Source organism: Protomyctophum parallelum, assembly GCF_964188405.1.
Source record: "Protomyctophum parallelum genome assembly, chromosome: 10".
NCBI lineage: Eukaryota > Metazoa > Chordata > Actinopteri > Myctophiformes > Myctophidae > Protomyctophum > Protomyctophum parallelum.
The window spans coordinates 46,055,221-46,073,102 of record NC_139704.1 but is presented as its reverse complement, the minus strand read 5'-3'; the positions used below and the strand labels follow the sequence as shown (position 1 = coordinate 46,073,102).

Sequence of the window (17,882 nt, the reverse complement as noted above, 5' to 3'; positions counted from 1 at the left end):
GTCTGAGCAAATTGGCTTAGTGTCCATTATGTCCACACAAACATTAACTTCCCATTGACAATGAATGGAGAATTTTACGTCATATTATGAGCAAATAGGCATATGTGTATTTTACGTCAGGATGATGTACGATGATAAGAGTGCCCCTCACTTCACACAGGTGTGATTTTTATCTGCACATGTACAGTAACAATGGTCACACATGGAGTTCTATCATAGTACACAATTTTGATTGATTGAAATATTTAACAGTTTGCAGAATTACAGAACATTTCAAGTACAACCAAATACAAAAACTGTTAACTGTGAGTGGACGACACCATAAAGCATTACACTTGTTTACAACAGGGCCCACCATTTTCAATTCATCAAAACATTAAGAGACGTGTGAATATACACAACTATATAGTCAAAACGGGAAATCATCATAGAGGAGGTAAAAGGGGAAAAGAAACATATACAGTGAGGGGGAAAAGGGGGGGGGGGATTCAGATCTTACGGGGGCCAGTTTCGAATTGCAGCCGTCCGTAGGTGCCCTTTTTAGTGCCGTTTTGAAGGAGTCAAGGGATTTGCATGTCTTGATGACTGTTGGTAGGGCGTTCCACATTTTGGTGGCATATAGAAGCGAAATTAATTTAGTCCCCCATGTATTGTTTTATTTTTATTGTGCCTAACAAACATACAATTGTTAGTTTGAAGAAGTTTTTGAGGAAGCAATTCTTTAAATAGTGCATTGATATGAAGAAGATTTAGATATTCAGTAAAGTTATGTAAACGTTGGAACGTCCTCCATGGGCTTTAGGCACTGATAGACAGTATTATCTGACCCCTGGTGGCCACTCTTTGACATTGTGCATTCTGCTTCATGTCTGGTAAATAAAGAAATGTCTTTCTCAGCTGAAAACCTTTTCTCTTCTGTTGAACATGAAATAAGTTGAATTGTTGTACATAATTTATCCTGTTCATTCTCATGGTTCAGGACACACAGATATGTTTAACAGTAATATGCCTAGATATAATGGGCCTACAAAAGTTGACACAATCTCCTGTCCTAATAAATGTAACATTTCGTTACCAAAAAAGAAAGAAAGAAAATAATGTATTCATTCACTAGAGCCTTATCAAAAGGCCTTCAAATCTATTGCAATAACTTGATTTTCACGAATCACGTTATTGCATCAGTAGGCCTAATAAACGATGTCCTACATTGACACAAATTGACAACTTTACAAAAACAAAAATACATCCATATTGCTTTTCATCATCGAGTCAACTTGATGACATAATGTTGTATAAAGTAAATTGAAGACAACAGGCCTTTTTTTGTGCAATAGATCATAATCTAATAATCTACTGCAACGTAATATTACATAACTATGTAACTGAGCGTACAAATGTTAACTTAAACAGGTGGAATTTTACCGTACTTTCGAGGTACTTTTGCTTTACTTAGTGATTCCATATATGTATGTGCTGCAGCGCAGCACATACATATTATATAGCACAAGCACATAACAAAATATCAATGCATTAATAATTACAATCCAATAGACATTCTGCAGCTATAGGGTTTGCTGGTAGGCTACTGTGGCTGTGAGTATATTTTGATGCCTTTTTTGAAGACCTTTGTACTTATAGCTTGATTGACCCTCCTGTCCTCCCTGTAAGAGAGGAGCTCCAGAAAGTGGGAGTGTTTGTGGATTATGAGGAGTGTCTGGTCTCCTTTTATGATGTGGAGTCCAGAGTTCACCTCTACTCTTTCACTGGCTGCTCCTTCACTGAGAGACTATCCATATTACTTCGATACTGGACTGGATGGTGGTATAAACTCTGCTCCTGGCATGGAGAGGCTCATCAATCCAATCAGGCCTGATTGAATGGCAGGTTGTTCCCTGGCCACGCACAGGTGTGGGAGGCTATATAAGTGGCCTAGCTGCACTCATTTCCCAAAGCCCAGATCACCAAACCACTGCTGCCTGTCTCCCAAACATAAACCTCCACCTTCTACCACCTCCTGCAACCCTCCAACCTGTGTGCGTCCAAGAGCAAACGTAAGTCAGAAAGGCTGTGGAACAGCAACTGTTTGTTCTTCACCTCATTTATACCACCATTTGAAATATGGTGGTATAAACTCTGCTCCTCTGATAATCTCTCCTGTCAATCACACAGATTAGACTAAACCTCAGCTTCACTAAAAGGTTTTCATTTAAGACAATAGGTGTATAATTATGGAAGGTTAATTTACAGATTCACCTGCCAGTTCAAATCAAGTCATTGATTACTGTCGCTCCTATTCTATATCTGACTGTTGAAATATTTTCTTAATTTCTTTGTTGGTACAAAGACTTGATTGTGTGTTTTATTGTAATGCCTTCCAGTTTGACATTGTTTTTAAATTAAAGAGCATCAATAATGTTTATCAGGAATACTAATGTATTGTCAGTCTTGCACTTTAATGCAATTACTATAGAACTGTTAATTGTAAATCTAATATTAATGATCTTTGGGGATTTTATTTACGAGAATGTACAAGAAAACACAAAGTTTTATGTATATTTCCGCACAGTAATGAGCAGGATAATATGTCTATACAGGTATATGCTACCTTAGAATAGATGTAGGCCTAGACCTATTTGACAGTGCATAAACACAAAATTTACTTGAGTAAAAGTACAAAGGTTTTGGCATCAAAATATACTTAAAGTACCAAAACTCATTTATACAGAATGTCCCATTTCAAGTATTCAAATGTATAAAAATCTTTTGAAAATAGCAGATATACAAACTCACAATGTGTCGCATCGCAACCTATTGTGAGCTAGTAGATCATCTATTTTCAAATGGACGATATATATATAGGGCTTAATGCATGTAATGTATGCTTAATGTATGTTTTGTAATGATAAATCTACAAATAATGAAGTAAAAGTATAATATTTTGATCCGTAGTGTAGTGGAGTAGAATTAAAAGTATTGAAAATTGGAAATACTCAAGTAAAGTACAGAAAGGTACAGTACTTGAGTAAATGTAGTTAAGTAAATGTACTATCATAGGCACATGCCTATCATCACACAGGCATGTGCCTGTCTGCCTATGTGTAAATATGTACCTGACTGTCAACAACTGTTCCAAAAGAAACATCAGATCGAGTTATTATAACCATTGAACTGTTTCATTCAAGAACTACATTTCTTTCACTTTTTATTTCCAGCGTGTAGAGATGGCGTGTGCCGGCAGCAGCCTCCTGTCTGAAGAGCAGTTCCTGTGTTCTATCTGTCTGGATGTGTTCACTGATCCGATCAGCACTCCATGTGGACACAACTACTGCAACGCCTGCATCACACGTTACTGGGACACTAAGGATGTGTGTCAGTGTCCGCTATGCAAAGAAACCTTCTACAAGAGACCAGCGTTCTCCGTTAATAAAGTCCTCTCCGAGATGGCCGATCAGTTCAGGAAGTCAAAGCAGCTGAAGAAAACTTCAACCACAACCCCAGAACCTGCTGAACCAGATGATGTCTCCTGTGACATCTGTACTGAGAACAAGCTCAAGGCTGTGAAGTCCTGCCTGATATGTCTGACCTCCTACTGTGAGACTCACCTGGAGCGTCATCGCACAGTCCCAGCATTAAAACGACACACACTAATCGACCCCGTGAAGAACCTGGAGGACTATATGTGTAAGAAACATGACAGACCTTTGGAGATGTTCTGTAAGACCGACCACACCTGTGTTTGTCAGTTCTGCACTCAGTTAGAGCACAAGACACATCAGCTTGTGTCTATGAAAGAGGCATATGAAGGAAAGAAGGCTGAGCTGGGACAGACAGAGGCTGAAGTTCAGCAGATGATCCAGGAGAGACAACTGAAGATCCAGGAGGTCCAACACTCAGTAGATCGCAGTAAGAAAGATGCAGACAGAGAGATAGCAGGAAGTGTGCAGGTCTTCACTGCTCTGATCAGCTGCATTGAGAGAAGCCAGGCTGAGTTCATTGGTGGGATTGAAGAGGAGCAGAAAACAACAGAGAAACAGGCTGAAGGCTTCATTAAAGATCTGCAACAGGAAATCTCTGAGTTAAAGAAGAGAAGCTCTGAGCTGAAGCAGCTTTCACTCACTGAAGACCACCTCCACCTCCTCCAGAACTTCACATCCATCAACACTGGGTGGAGATCCACCAAGGACTGGACAAAGGTCAATATAAATCAGTCTCCACACCTGGGGACAGTGAAGACAGCTGTGGCTCAGCTGGAGAAGACACTCAGTAAAGAGATAGAGAAGGAGCTGCGTGATGCTGAGCTGAGGAGGGTCCAGCAATATGCTGTGGATGTAACTCTGGACCCTGATACAGCACACTGCAACCTCATCCTGTCTGAGGATGGAAAACAAGTGAGTGATGGAGACGTGGAGAAGGATCTCCCAGACAACAAAGAGAGATTCTCTCTATGTCCCTGTGTCTTAGGAAAACAAAGCTTCTCCTCAGGAAGGTTTTACTATGAGGTTCAGGTTAAAGGGAAGACTGAGTGGGATTTAGGAGTGGCCAGAGAGTCCATCAACAGGAAGGGACCAATCACACTTAGCCCCAACAACGGTTACTGGTCTATATTGTTGAGGAATGGAAATAAGTACTGGCCTAATGCTGACTCTGCTGTCCTCATCCCTGTAAGAGAGAAGCTCCAGAAAGTGGGAGTGTTTGTGGATTATGAGGAGGGTCTTGTCTCCTTTTATGATGTGGAGTCCAGAGTTCACCTATACTCTTTCACTGGCTGCTCCTTCACTGAGAGACTCTATCCATACTTCAATCCCTGTTTGAATTATGATGGTATAAACTCAGCTCCTCTGATCATCTCTCCTGTCAGTCACACTGATTAAAAATCTCACTTTAACATGAACAGGTTAGTTTTAAAATGTATATGGACGGTTGATTCACCGTTTTAGTCAACTGTTGGTTCAAATCATGCCATTTAAGAGTTGTTCACATTCTACTGCATAAACAGACATGATTTTTACATGATTGTCTGAAGTACAGCCAGAGATGAATATGATAAATTGAGTATTTGAGTATCAAAATATTTAGTTTAAAATGTATTCTGTCTGTGAGACATCTATATTCCTTTCTTCGTACAATGACTTAGTTTATGTTTCATGTGATTGCGTTCAAGTTTAAGGTAAACCCAATATTTTCATTAATGTGAATTAATTCTTTTTTTTTGTTATCAAATGTTTTTTATTTTAAGACAAATCACAATAATACACGTTAACAACATGAATGACTTAAAGAAAACACATATAAAACAACACATAACAGCAAAAGCAAGGAACACAAAAACAAACAATCCCACCCACCCCTCCCCCCCCCCCCCCCCCCCCCCGAGACCAAAGATGCCACAAAATGTTAATGTGAATTAATTCTTAATCAGGAAATGCAATGTTTCATTGTTAGTCTTGTACATTAAAGCAATTACTACAGAATTGTTAATTAAAAATATGTAATGATGTTAATAATTGTTTGTGGATGTGTTATCAATTAAAGATAAAATGAAAAAATACATGAGCCATTGTAATAATGTAGCCTATATTGTATAGCAGTCTGTGCACCAATTGAATTTCACTCATTTTGTAGTTGGCCGATATGCTTACCCTAGTATTTTTAGGGGTGCTAGTCCCTCCTATATTCAGCTATTAGTGTAGATTTACAAACATTAAATTCCCATTGACAACAAACTGAGAATCTATGTGTCTGAGCAAATCGGTATTTTCGTCCTACACAAATTCCCATTGACATTGACTGGACAATTTACATCATGTGTCTGAGCAAATTGGCTTAGTGTCCATTATGTCCACATAAATTCCCATTGACAATGAATGGAGAATTTTACGTCATAGTATGAGCAAATAGGCATAATATGTGTCTATTTTAAGTCAGGATGATGTACGATAAGAGTGCCCCTCACTTCACACAGGTGTGATTTGTATCTGCACATGTACAGTAACAATGATCACACATGGAGTTCTATCATAGTACACAATTTTGATTGATTGAAATATTTAACAGTTTGCAGAATTACACTACATTTCAAGTACAACCAAATACAAAAACTGTTAACTGTGAGTGGACGACACCATAAAGCATTACACTTGTTTACAATAGGGCCCACCATTTTCAATTCATCAAAACATTAAGAGACGTGTGAATATACACAAAGTGGGTTATGGGCTAAATGATAGTTTGTACACTCTCAGAGTTAATTAACATTGATATTACAATATAAATTGGGGGTCCTAGAGACAGAAATGCCATCAAAGTTTGGGGACCACTGGCCTGTAGTGAGCTTGCAGATCAGCTATTTTCTGAGAACAGGTATATCAATATCTACAAGGGACGTTCAATATTTAGGGACATTCCAATTCCTAGGGGGATGATTTATCTCCCTACCCCTTGACACTCATTATGTAGGGACAAGGGGAAGGGGCAAGGGCTGAGGGGTAGGGTTAAAAAAACGAATTGGGATTGGGCCTTAGTGTCCATTATGTCCACACAAACATTGACAATGAATGGAGAATTTTACGTCATAGTATGAGCAAAAAGGCATAATAGTGTCTATTTTACGTCATGATGTACGATGATAAGAGCGCCCCTCACTTCACACAGGTGTGATTTTTATCTGCACATGTACAGTAACAATGATCACACATAGTAAACAATTTTGATTGATTGATTGAAATATTTATTAACAGTTTGCAGAATTACAGTAGCCTACATTTCAAGCACAACTCAATACAAAGACTGTTAACTGAGTGGACGACCCAATAAAGCATTACACTTGGGGTCCACCTTGTTCAATTCATCAAAAACATTTAGAGACGTACAAATAGACACTTAAAACATTTTAATACGTATTTCACTTGTAACAGTGCATTTGTAGGCTACAATGTAATATTGCTTCAAATAAATATGATTATTACTTTTCCACGACGTAGGATAGGATGTTTACAGTCTTAACGGCTACTCTACTTTGGGAGTTTGTGGGAGCAATCAATGCCTAAAACCCCCTGAGAATGAACCAAATGGTAGCCAAAAGACCATGTTTTTTGATTGATTAATTTGATTGATTTATTTATTAACAGTTTGCAGAATTACAGTACATTTCAAGTAGGTCTACAACTCAATACAAAGACTTTTAACTGAGTGGACGACACCATAAAGCATTACACTTGTTTACAAAATGTGCATGTCTTGATGACTGTTGTAGGGCGTTCCACATTTTGGTGGCATATAGAAGCAAAATTAATTTAGTCCCCCATGTATTGTTTTATTTTTATTGTGCCTAACAAACATACAATTGTTAGTTTGAAGAAGTTTTTGAGGAAGCAATTCTTGGGAAAATAAAGGGAAGCTCCGCACACTCAATCTGCGCACAATCGGTTTATTTCTTTGCAAGCTTTCGGTCTACTGACCTTCTTCAGGCATAATCAAAAAGTGACATAGGACAGATATATATGTTCATCATTTGATTGGATGATTGATCACACCTATGTCAAACATTTCAATTTGAATGATAACTCATGGGAGTTGTAGTTCTCAGTGAAACTACAAAACACCCAAAGACACCAAGTGTCCATTTAGACAAGAGAAAAAAAGGAAGCAATTCTTAAAATAGTGTATTGATATGAACAAGATTTAGATATTCAGTAAAGTTATGTAAATGTTGGAACGTCCTCCATGGGCTTTAGGCACTGATAGACAGTATTATCTGACCCCTGGTGGCCACTCTTTGACATTGTGCATTCTGCTTCATGTCTGGTAAATAAAGAAATGTCTTTCTCAGCTGAAAACCTTTTCTCTTCTGTTGAACATGAAATAAGTTGAATTGTTGTACATAATTTATCCTGTTCATTCTCATGGTTCAGGACACACAGATATTTTTAACAGTAATATGCCTAGATATAATGGGCCTACAAAGTTTGACACAATCTCCTGTCCTAATAAATGTAACATTTCGTTACCAAAAAAGAAAGAATGAAAATAATGTATTCATTCACTAGAGCCTTATCAAAAGGCCTTCAAATCTATTGCAATAACTTGATTTTCACGAATGACGTTATTGCATCAGTAGGCCTAATAAACGATGTCCTACATTGACACAAATTGACAACTTTACAAAAACAAAAATACATCCATATTGCTTTTCATCATCAAGTTAACTTGATGACATAATGTTGTATAAAGTAAATTGAAGACAACAGGCCTTTTTAGTGCAATAGATCATAATCTAATAATCTACTGCAACGTAATATTACATAATTATGTAACCGAGCGTACAAATGTTAATTTAAACAGGTGGAATTTTACCTTACATTCGAGGTACTTTTGCTTTACTTAGTGATTCCATATAATATGTATACTGTGCTGCAGTGCAGCACATACATATTTTATAGCACAAGCACATAACAAAATATCAATTAATTAATCATTACAATCCAATAGACATTCTGCAGCTATAGGGTTTGCTGGTAGGCTACTGTGTCTGAGTATATTTTGATGCCTTTTTTGAAGACCTTTGTACTTATAGCTTGATTGATTGATTGAAGTATTTATTAACAGTTTGCAGAATTACAGTACAGTTCAAGCACAACTCAATACAAACTTTGTATTGAGTTGTGCATGGCTGCTGCTGACCCTCCTCTCCTCCTCCCTGTAAGAGAGGAGCTCCAGAAAGTGGGAGTGTTTGTGGATTATGAGGAGGGTCTGGTCTCCTTTTATGATGTGGAGTCCAGAGTTCACCTCTACTCTTTCACTGGCTGCTCCTTCACTGAGAGACTGTATCCTTTCTTCAGTCCCAGTGTCAAAAGGCTCATGGAGAGGCTCATCAATCCAATCAGGCCTGATTGAATGGCAGGTTGTTCCCTGGCCACGCACAGGTGTGGGAGGCTATATAAGTGGCCTAGCTGCACTCATTTCCCAAAGCCCAGATCACCAAACCACTGCTGCCTGTCTCCCAAACATAAAGCTCCACCTTCTACCACCTCCTGCAACCCTCCAACCTGTGTGCGTCCAAGAGCAAACGTAAGTCAGAAAGGCTGTGGAACAGCAACTGTTTGTTCTTCACCTCATTTATACCACCATTTGAAATATGGTGGTATAAACTCTGCTCCTCTGATAATCTCTCCTGTCAATCACACAGATTAGACTAAACCTCAGCTTCACTAAAAGGTTTTCATTTAAGACAATAAAGGTGTATAATTATGGAAGGTTAATTTACAGATTCACCTGCCAGTTCAAATCAAGTCATTGATTACTGTCGCTCCTATTGTATATCTGACTGTTGAAATATTTTCTTTGTTAGTACAAAGACTTGATTGTATGTTTTATTTTATTGCCTTCCAGTTTGACATTGTTTTTAAATTAAAGAGCATGAATAATGTTTATCAGGAATACTAATGTATTGTCAGTCTTGTACTTTAATGCAATTACTATAGAACTGTTAATTGTAAATCTAATATTAATGATCTTTGGGGATTTGATTTACGAGAATGTACAAGAAAACACGATAATTTATGTATATTTCCGCACAGTAATGAGCAGGATAATATGTCTATACAGGTATATGCTACCTTAGAATAGATGTAGGCCTAGACCTATTTGACAGTGCATAAACACAAAATTTACTTGAGTAAAAGTACAAACGTTTTGGCATCAAAATATACTTAAAGTACCAAAACTCATTTATACAGAATGTCCCATTTCAAGTATTCAAATGTATAAAAATATATTTTGAAATTAGCAGATATACAAACCCACAATGTGTCGCATCGCAACCTATTGTGAGCTAGTAGATCATCTATTTTCAAATGGACGAAATATATATAGGGCTTAATGTATGTAATGTATGCTTAATGTATGTTTTGTAATGATAAATCTACAAATAATTAAGTAAAAGTATAATATTTTGATCCGTAGTAGAGTAGAATTAAAAGTATTGAAAATTGGAAATACTCAAGTAAAGTACAGACAATTTACAATTTACAATTTAGGCATTTAGCAGACGCTCTTAATCCAGAGCGACTTACATTTAAGCAAGAACAAAAGCATGGGAATACATCACATAAAAGTATTTATCATGAAACATGCGTAAGCTAAGAAAGTAACAGTGGAATATCTATATAATGAAACAATACATACACTATACATATAAACTATACATATTTACTACTATGCTATACATATGTACTATGGCGTGCTATGACTAAATACAATACAATTATAGTGCTGTCTACATAACATGCTATAAGTCTGTATCAAATGCTATCTAAGCCAACATAAATGCTATCTAAGGGGTTAGGGTAAGTGCTATGGGCCATGATGGAGTCTGAAAAGGTGGGTTTTCAGGCTACGGCGGAAGATTGGGAGTGATGCTGCAGTTCTGACTGCAATGGGAAGTGCATTCCACAGTTTTGGAGCCAGAAGGGAGAAGAGTTTGGGACGTGTGGAGCGTTGTCCCGGCGTTTTTAGTGAGGGTACTTCCAGCTTCCCTGCGTTGGCTGATCTGAGTGCGCGGGAGGGTTTGTAGGGTTCAATCATACTTGTAAGATATGGGGGAGCCGTACCTTTGGTTGCTTTGAATGCCAGCATCAGAGTTTTGTATTCTGTGCGGGCAGCGACCGGGAGCCAGTGGAGGGAGCGGAGCAGGGGGGAGACATGTGAGAATTTTGGCTGGTTGAAGACCAAGCGAGCTGCTGCATTTTGGATCAGCTGGAGAGGCTTAAGTGCACATGCTGGTAGGCCAGTAAGGAGGGAGTTACAATAGTCGAGTTTTGACAAGACTGTTGTCTGGATTAGGAGCTGGGCTGATTCCTGGGTGAGGAATGGTCTAATTCGTCGTATGTTATAGAGTGTGAACCTACAGGATCGAGTGACAGCTGTGATACAGAAAGGTACAGTACTTGAGTAAATGTAGTTAAGTAAATGTACTATCATAGGCACATGCCTATCATCACACAGGCATGTGCCTGTCTGCCTATGTGTAAATATGTACCTGACTGTCAACAACTGTTCCAAAAGAAACATCAGATCGAGTTATTATAACCATTGAACTGTTTCATTCAAGAACTACATTTCTTTCACTTTTTATTTCCAGCGTGTAGAGATGGCGTGTGCCGGCAGCAGCCTCCTGTCTGAAGAACAGTTCCTGTGTTCTATCTGTCTGGATGTGTTCACTGATCTAATCACCACTCCATGTGGACACAACTACTGCAACGCCTGCATCACACGTTACTGGGACACTAAGGATGTGTGTCAGTGTCCGCTATGCAAAGAAACCTTCTACAAGAGACCAGCGTTCTCCGTTAATAAAGTATTCTCCGAGATGGCCGATCAGTTCAGGAAGTCAAAGCGGCTGAAGAAAACCACAACCCCAGAACCTGCTGAACCAGATGACGTCTCCTGTGACGTCTGTACTGAGAACAAGCTCAAGGCCGTGAAGTCCTGCCTGATGTGTCTGACCTCCTACTGTGAGACTCACCTGGAGCCTCATCACAGAGTCTTAGGATTAAAACGACACACACTAATCGACCCTGTGAAGAACCTGGAGGCCTATATGTGTGAGAAACATGACAGACCTTTGGAGATGTTCTGTAAGACCGACCACACGTGTGTTTGTCAGTTCTGCACTCAGTCAGACCACAAGTTACATCAGATTGTGTCTATGAAAGAGGCATATGAAGGAAAGAAGGCTGAGCTGGGACAGACAGAGGCTGAAGTTCAGCAGATGATCCAGGAGAGACAACTGAAGGTCCAGGAGGTCCAACACTCAGTAGATCTCAGTAAGAAAGATGCAGACATAGAGATAGCAGGCAGTTTGCAGATCTTCACTGCTCTGATCAGCTGCATTGAGAGAAGCCAGGCTGAGCTCATTGGTGGGATTGCAGAGAAGCAGAAAACAACAGAGAAACAGGCTGAAGGCTTCATTAAAGATCTGCAACAGGAAATCTCTGAGTTAAAGAAGAGAAGCTCTGAGCTGAAGCAGCTTTCACTCACTGAAGACCACCTCCACCTCCTCCAGAACTTCACATCCATCAACACTGGGTGGAGACCCACCAAGGACTGGACAAAGGTCAAGGTCCATCAGTCTCCACACCTGGGGACAGTGAAGACAGCTGTGGCTCAGCTGGAGAAGACACTCAGTAAAGAGATAGAGAAGGAGCTGCGTGATGCTGAGCTGAGGAGGGTCCAGCAATATGCTGTGGATGTAACTCTGGACCCTGATACAGCACACTGCAACCTCATCCTGTCGGAGGATGGAAAACAAGTGAGTCATGGAGACGTGAAGAAGAATCTCCCAGACAACAAAGAGAGATTCTCTCCATGTGTCTGTGTCTTAGGAAAACAAAGCTTCTCCTCAGGAAGGTTTTACTATGAGGTTCAGGTTAAAGGGAAGACAAGGTGGTCTTTAGGAGTGGCCAAAGAGTCCATCAACAGGAAGGGAATAATCCCAGTGAGCCCCAACAACGGTTACTGGTCTATATTGTTGAGGGATGGAAATGAGTACAAGGCTAATGCTGACCCTGCTGTCCTCCTCCCTGTAAGAGAGAAGCTCCAGAAAGTGGGAGTGTTTGTGGATTATGAGGAGCGTCTTGTCTCCTTTTATGATGTGGAGTCCAGAGTTCATCTCTACTCTTTCAGTGGCTGCTCCTTCACTGAGAGACTGTATCCTTTCTTCAGTCCCAGTTTGAATTATGGTGGTAAGAACTCAGCTCCTCTGATCATCTCTCCTGTCAGTCACACTGATTAAATCTCAGGTTAACATGAACAGGTTAGTTTTCATTTAGAAAATTAATGTTGATTTACAGTTTTATTTTCAGTCAACAGTCTGCTCAAATCAAGTCATTTTTTAAAACATGACTTGTAAACAGACATGCTTTTACATGATTGTCTGAAGTATACAGCCAAAGATTAATATGATAAATTGAGTATTTGAGTATGATAAAGTATTTCACTTAAAATGTATTCCGTCTGTGAGGCGTTGAAATCTTATCTGTATTATTTTCTTCATACAAGGAATTGATTTATGGTTTTATTTGATTGCATTCAAGTTTAAGTTAAACCAAATATTTTCATTAGTGTGAATGAATTCAGAATCAGGGATTGAAATGTGTTATTGTCAGTGACATTAATACAAATACTACAAAATTATAAATTAAGAATATGTAATGATTCTGATGTTAATATTTGCTTTTTTGTATATGTGGATGTGTGTTATGTGTGTTTTGGTGTTAGCATCATGTCGTGCTTTAGCTATTGAAAAGCAGATCTACACGCTCATAGCGCGCCACTGAGTGGCGCGCTATGAGCTTGTAGGTCTGCTATTTTTGACTTGACATAGAAGACATTTTTAGAATCTGATCTCAGGTCAGAATGAAAAATGTCAGGATGTAGAAGACATTTTTAGAATCTGATCTCAGGTCAGAATGAGTTAAAAATAAATCAGCCATTGTAATTATGTATCTGTGTGTGCACTCACTGTGCAGTCTTTGCACCAATATGAACTGTACTCATTTTGTAATGAAAAAGATCTGGATTTGGCCGATATGATTACATACACTAGTATTTTCTATCTGCACATGTACAGTAACAATGATCACACATGGAGTTCTATCATAGTACACAGTCATACCACACACGTCCTGATTTAACCCATTCTGACCTGAGATCAGATTCTAAAAATGTCAGTCGCTCTTCGATTTAAAAAAAATAGCAGACCTACAAGCTCGTAGCGCGCCACTTGGTCGTCTCGGTGGCGCGCTATGAGCTTGTAGATCTGCTATTTTTCAATAGCTAAAGCACGACATGATGCTAACACCAAAATGGGTTAATAACTTTCATAGAAACTAACTTTGGATGTAAGGCTTTCTTTCTGTCACATGTCGCACGTCTTAAATGAGCCATTCATCATCATGTTCTGGTCCATCATCAAATAATGCCTCCGGAGCAATGTTGGGAAATATTAGCCTACTCGAGAGTAATATGCTACTTACTGTACTTACTTATTACATATTACAGTTTAAAAAAGCAATAATATTATTGGTCTTCCGTCTATCTTTCTCTCTTTTCTACTTCTCATATCTCTCTTCTCTTCTCTTATGCTCATGAAATCCTTGCTGGCTATTACTACTATTTATTCTATTTAAAATAAAATAAAATAAACAACGTATACAGTGAAAGAAAAAGGTGTCAAAGTTCCAAGTGGGAGGGGGGGGGGGGGGGGGGGGGGGTTGCTATTCGTCTTGTCTTTGGTTTTCTTTTGTTTAGTCTAATTGTTGTTTTGTTTCAGGTTCAGTTTTGTGACTCAAAGCGACTCAGAAACAACTCTGTCCATGTAGTATCAGAGCTGTCCTGTTTCCTGTCTGTTCTCTGGCTATGTGTCTGTATGTACAAACAGAAACAGAAGCATAACATCATTATGTACTGCATTTCCTCCTGTCCATACCCCTCTTCTATGCTCAATAAAAACTAATTAACAACAACAAATTAATATTATATTGATTATTACTTGGAATCAAGAGTAATGTATTACATTACTCACATTACATGTACTATTATTACATATTACTTTTGCCCCCCCCCCCCACCCGCAAAAAAGCGATGTACAATCTGTTTAGTCAGCTTTTAGAACTGAATCCAATTGAATAATAATAAGAGTCACCAATCAGCCAGAAAGGCTATAAAATAAAGCAGCAATCTCTCTTGACCTTTTAAATGATTTACAGTAATATGGTATAATATTACTGTTTTTGGCAGAGTAATACCTTACACTACTCATTACTGGGTAAAGTAATACATATTACTATAGTAACTAATTGTTACTGCCCAGGAGGCCATGAGGCCAAGCGAACATGTCATGTGTATAATGCTGTTTCTAATGTACTGTTTGAATGGATGTACAGTAGAAGTGTCTAATGCAGTGGTTCTACTGTACTGTTTGAATGGATGTACAGTAGAAGTGTCTAATGCAGTGGTTCTGATGTACTGTTTGAATGGATGTACAGTAGAAGTGTCTAATGCAGTGGTTCTGATGTACTGTTTGAATGGATGTACAGTAGAAGTGTCTAATGCAGTGGTTCTAATGTACTGTTTGAATGGATGTACAGTAGAAGTGTCTTAATGCAGTGGTTCTAATGTACTGTTTGAATGGATGTACAGTAGAAGTGTCTAATGCAGTGGTTCTGATGTACTGTTTGAATGGATGTACAGTAGAAGTGTCTAATGCAGTGGTTCTGATGTACAGTTTGAATGGATGTACAGTAGAAGTGTCTAATGCAGTGGTTCTGATGTACTGTTTGAATGGATGTACAGTAGAAGTGTCTAATGCAGTGGTTCTGATGTACTGTTTGAATGGATGTACAGTAGAAGTGTCTAATGCAGTGGTTCTGATGTACTGTTTGAATGGATGTACAGTAGAAGTGTCTAATGCAGTGGTTCTGATGTACTGTTTGAATGGATGTACAGTAGAAGTGTCTAATGCAGTGGTTCTAATGTACTGTTTGAATGGATGTACAGTAGAAGTGTCTAATGCAGTGGTTCTGATGTACAGTTTGAATGGATGTACAGTAGAAGTGTCTAATGCAGTGGTTCTAATGTACTGTTTGAATGGATGTACAGTAGAAGTGTCTAATGCAGTGGTTCTAATGTACTGTTTGAATGGATGTACAGTAGAAGTGTCTAATGCAGTGGTTATAATGTACTGTTTGAATGGATGTACAGTAGAAGTGTCTAATGCAGTGGTTCTAATGTACTGTTTGAATGGATGTACAGTAGAAGTGTCTAATGCAGTGGTTCTAATGTACTGTTTGAATGGATGTACAGTAGAAGTGTCTAATGCAGTGGTTCTGATGTACTGTTTGAATGGATGTACAGTAGAAGTGTCTAATGCAGTGGTTATAATGTACTGTTTGAATGGATGTACAGTAGAAGTGTCTAATGCAGTGGTTCTAATGTACTGTTTGAATGGATGTACAGTAGAAGTGTCTAATGCAGTGGTTCTGATGTACTGTTTGAATGGATGTACAGTAGAAGTGTCTAATGCAGTGGTTCTAATGTACTGTTTGAATGGATGTACAGTAGAAGTGTCTAATGCAGTGGTTATAATGTACTGTTTGAATGGATGTACAGTAGAAGTGTCTTAATGCAGTGGTTCTAATGTACTGTTTGAATGGATGTACAGTAGAAGTGTCTAATGCAGTGGTTCTAATGTACTGTTTGAATGGATGTACAGTAGAAGTGTCTAATGCAGTGGTTCTGATGTACAGTTTGAATGGATGTACAGTAGAAGTGTCTAATGCAGTGGTTCTAATGTACTGTTTAATGGATGTACAGTAGAAGTGTCTAATGCAGTGGTTCTAATGTACTGTTTGAATGGATGTACAGTAGAAGTGTCTAATGCAGTGGTTCTGATGTACTGTTTGAATGGATGTACAGTAGAAGTGTCTAATGCAGTGGTTATAATGTACTGTATGAATGGATGTACAGTAGAAGTGTCTAATGCAGTGGTTATAATGTACTGTTTGAATGGATGTACAGTAGAAGTGTCTAATGCAGTGGTTCTGATGTACTGTTTGAATGGATGTACAGTAGAAGTGTCTAATGCAGTGGTTATAATGTACTGTTTGAATGGATGTACAGTAGAAGTGTCTAATGCAGTGGTTCTGATGTACTGTATGAATGGATGTACAGTAGAAGTGTCTAATGCAGTGGTTCTGATGTACTGTTTGAATGGATGTACAGTAGAAGTGTCTAATGCAGTGGTTCTGATGTACTGTTTGAATGGATGTACAGTAGAAGTGTCTAATGCAGTGGTTCTAATGTACTGTTTGAATGGATGTACAGTAGAAGTGTCTAATGCAGTGGTTCTGATGTACAGTTTGAATGGATGTACAGTAGAAGTGTCTAATGCAGTGGTTCTCAACTTGTGGGTCAAATGATTTTAGGGAGGGTCCTCACTCCCCAGGGACAGTAAAGTGAAAATTTAAGGGACGTTTAAGATATAATACCTAAACAATGAAATGGACTGAAAAAAAGACCATTACTGTGTCGGTCAAATAATCAACAAATTATACTATAAAAACGTCTCCAACATTGGCCAAGTAGTGATAGTGAAATAATATAAGAAAGAGGAAAACACTGTGGAAATATAGCCGATCTACAAGCTCACAACGCCTTGCAGCGTGAGGCGTTGTGGGCTTGTAGATCCCTACCTCCTTCACCATCACTTATAGTTCTTATTTAATACATTGTGATGTTTAGTAGCTTATAGAGCTATAGATGTCTCCACTGGGCCTGATAGCTAATGTTTTAGTGACAGCCTGTCTTGTTATGGTTCAGCTTATATGTATATTTTTCATATACAGTACATAGGCTATAATGGAAACGTTGCAGACATTTAATAAACACATTTCAAAAGTAGTGAAAATAGCCGATCTACAAGCTCACAACAAGTTGTATAGCGACCCGCTGTAAACGTATAGATCGATCGCCTATTTTGACTATTTCAGAAATAGGGCTGAAGTGATTCATAGTTATTTCTGTGCCGGCCCGGCGGTCACCACATCGCTGTGTTGGGTTTCAAGATGAAACAGTTTGGGGAAACCCTGGTCTATAGGCAGCTGTGACTGACACCAAACTATTGGTAGACAAGAGAGAACAAGAGGATGAGAGGAGAGAAGGAGGAGAGGAGGAAAGGAAGGGATGAGGGAGAGAGGAGTGGAGAGTGGATGTGAAGGGTTAACTGCAACAAGGAGGGGTTTCTCAGTAAAGCGAAAGTATAGAACGCTGACAGAAGCTGGGTGGCGGACAGCTCACTGCACTCTCTCTACAAAACCTCCGTTCAA

The 17,882-nt window shown here is 38.8% G+C and overlaps 1 protein-coding gene across 1 annotated transcript; it reads left to right on the top strand.

Annotated features, from left to right (window-relative positions):
* Positions 1–3,221: 3,221 nt before the first annotated feature.
* On the top strand, positions 3,222–13,221 carry LOC310865853 (uncharacterized protein; the record flags this gene model as incomplete). The annotated part of the gene is made up of 2 exons (XM_083775062.1): positions 3,222–4,859; positions 11,138–13,221. The coding sequence occupies 2 exons, from the start codon at positions 3,222–3,224 to the stop codon at positions 12,788–12,790; spliced, it is 3,291 nt and encodes a 1,096-aa protein (XP_083631188.1). The 3' UTR covers positions 12,791–13,221.
* Between the last annotated feature and the right edge of the window lie 4,661 nt (positions 13,222–17,882).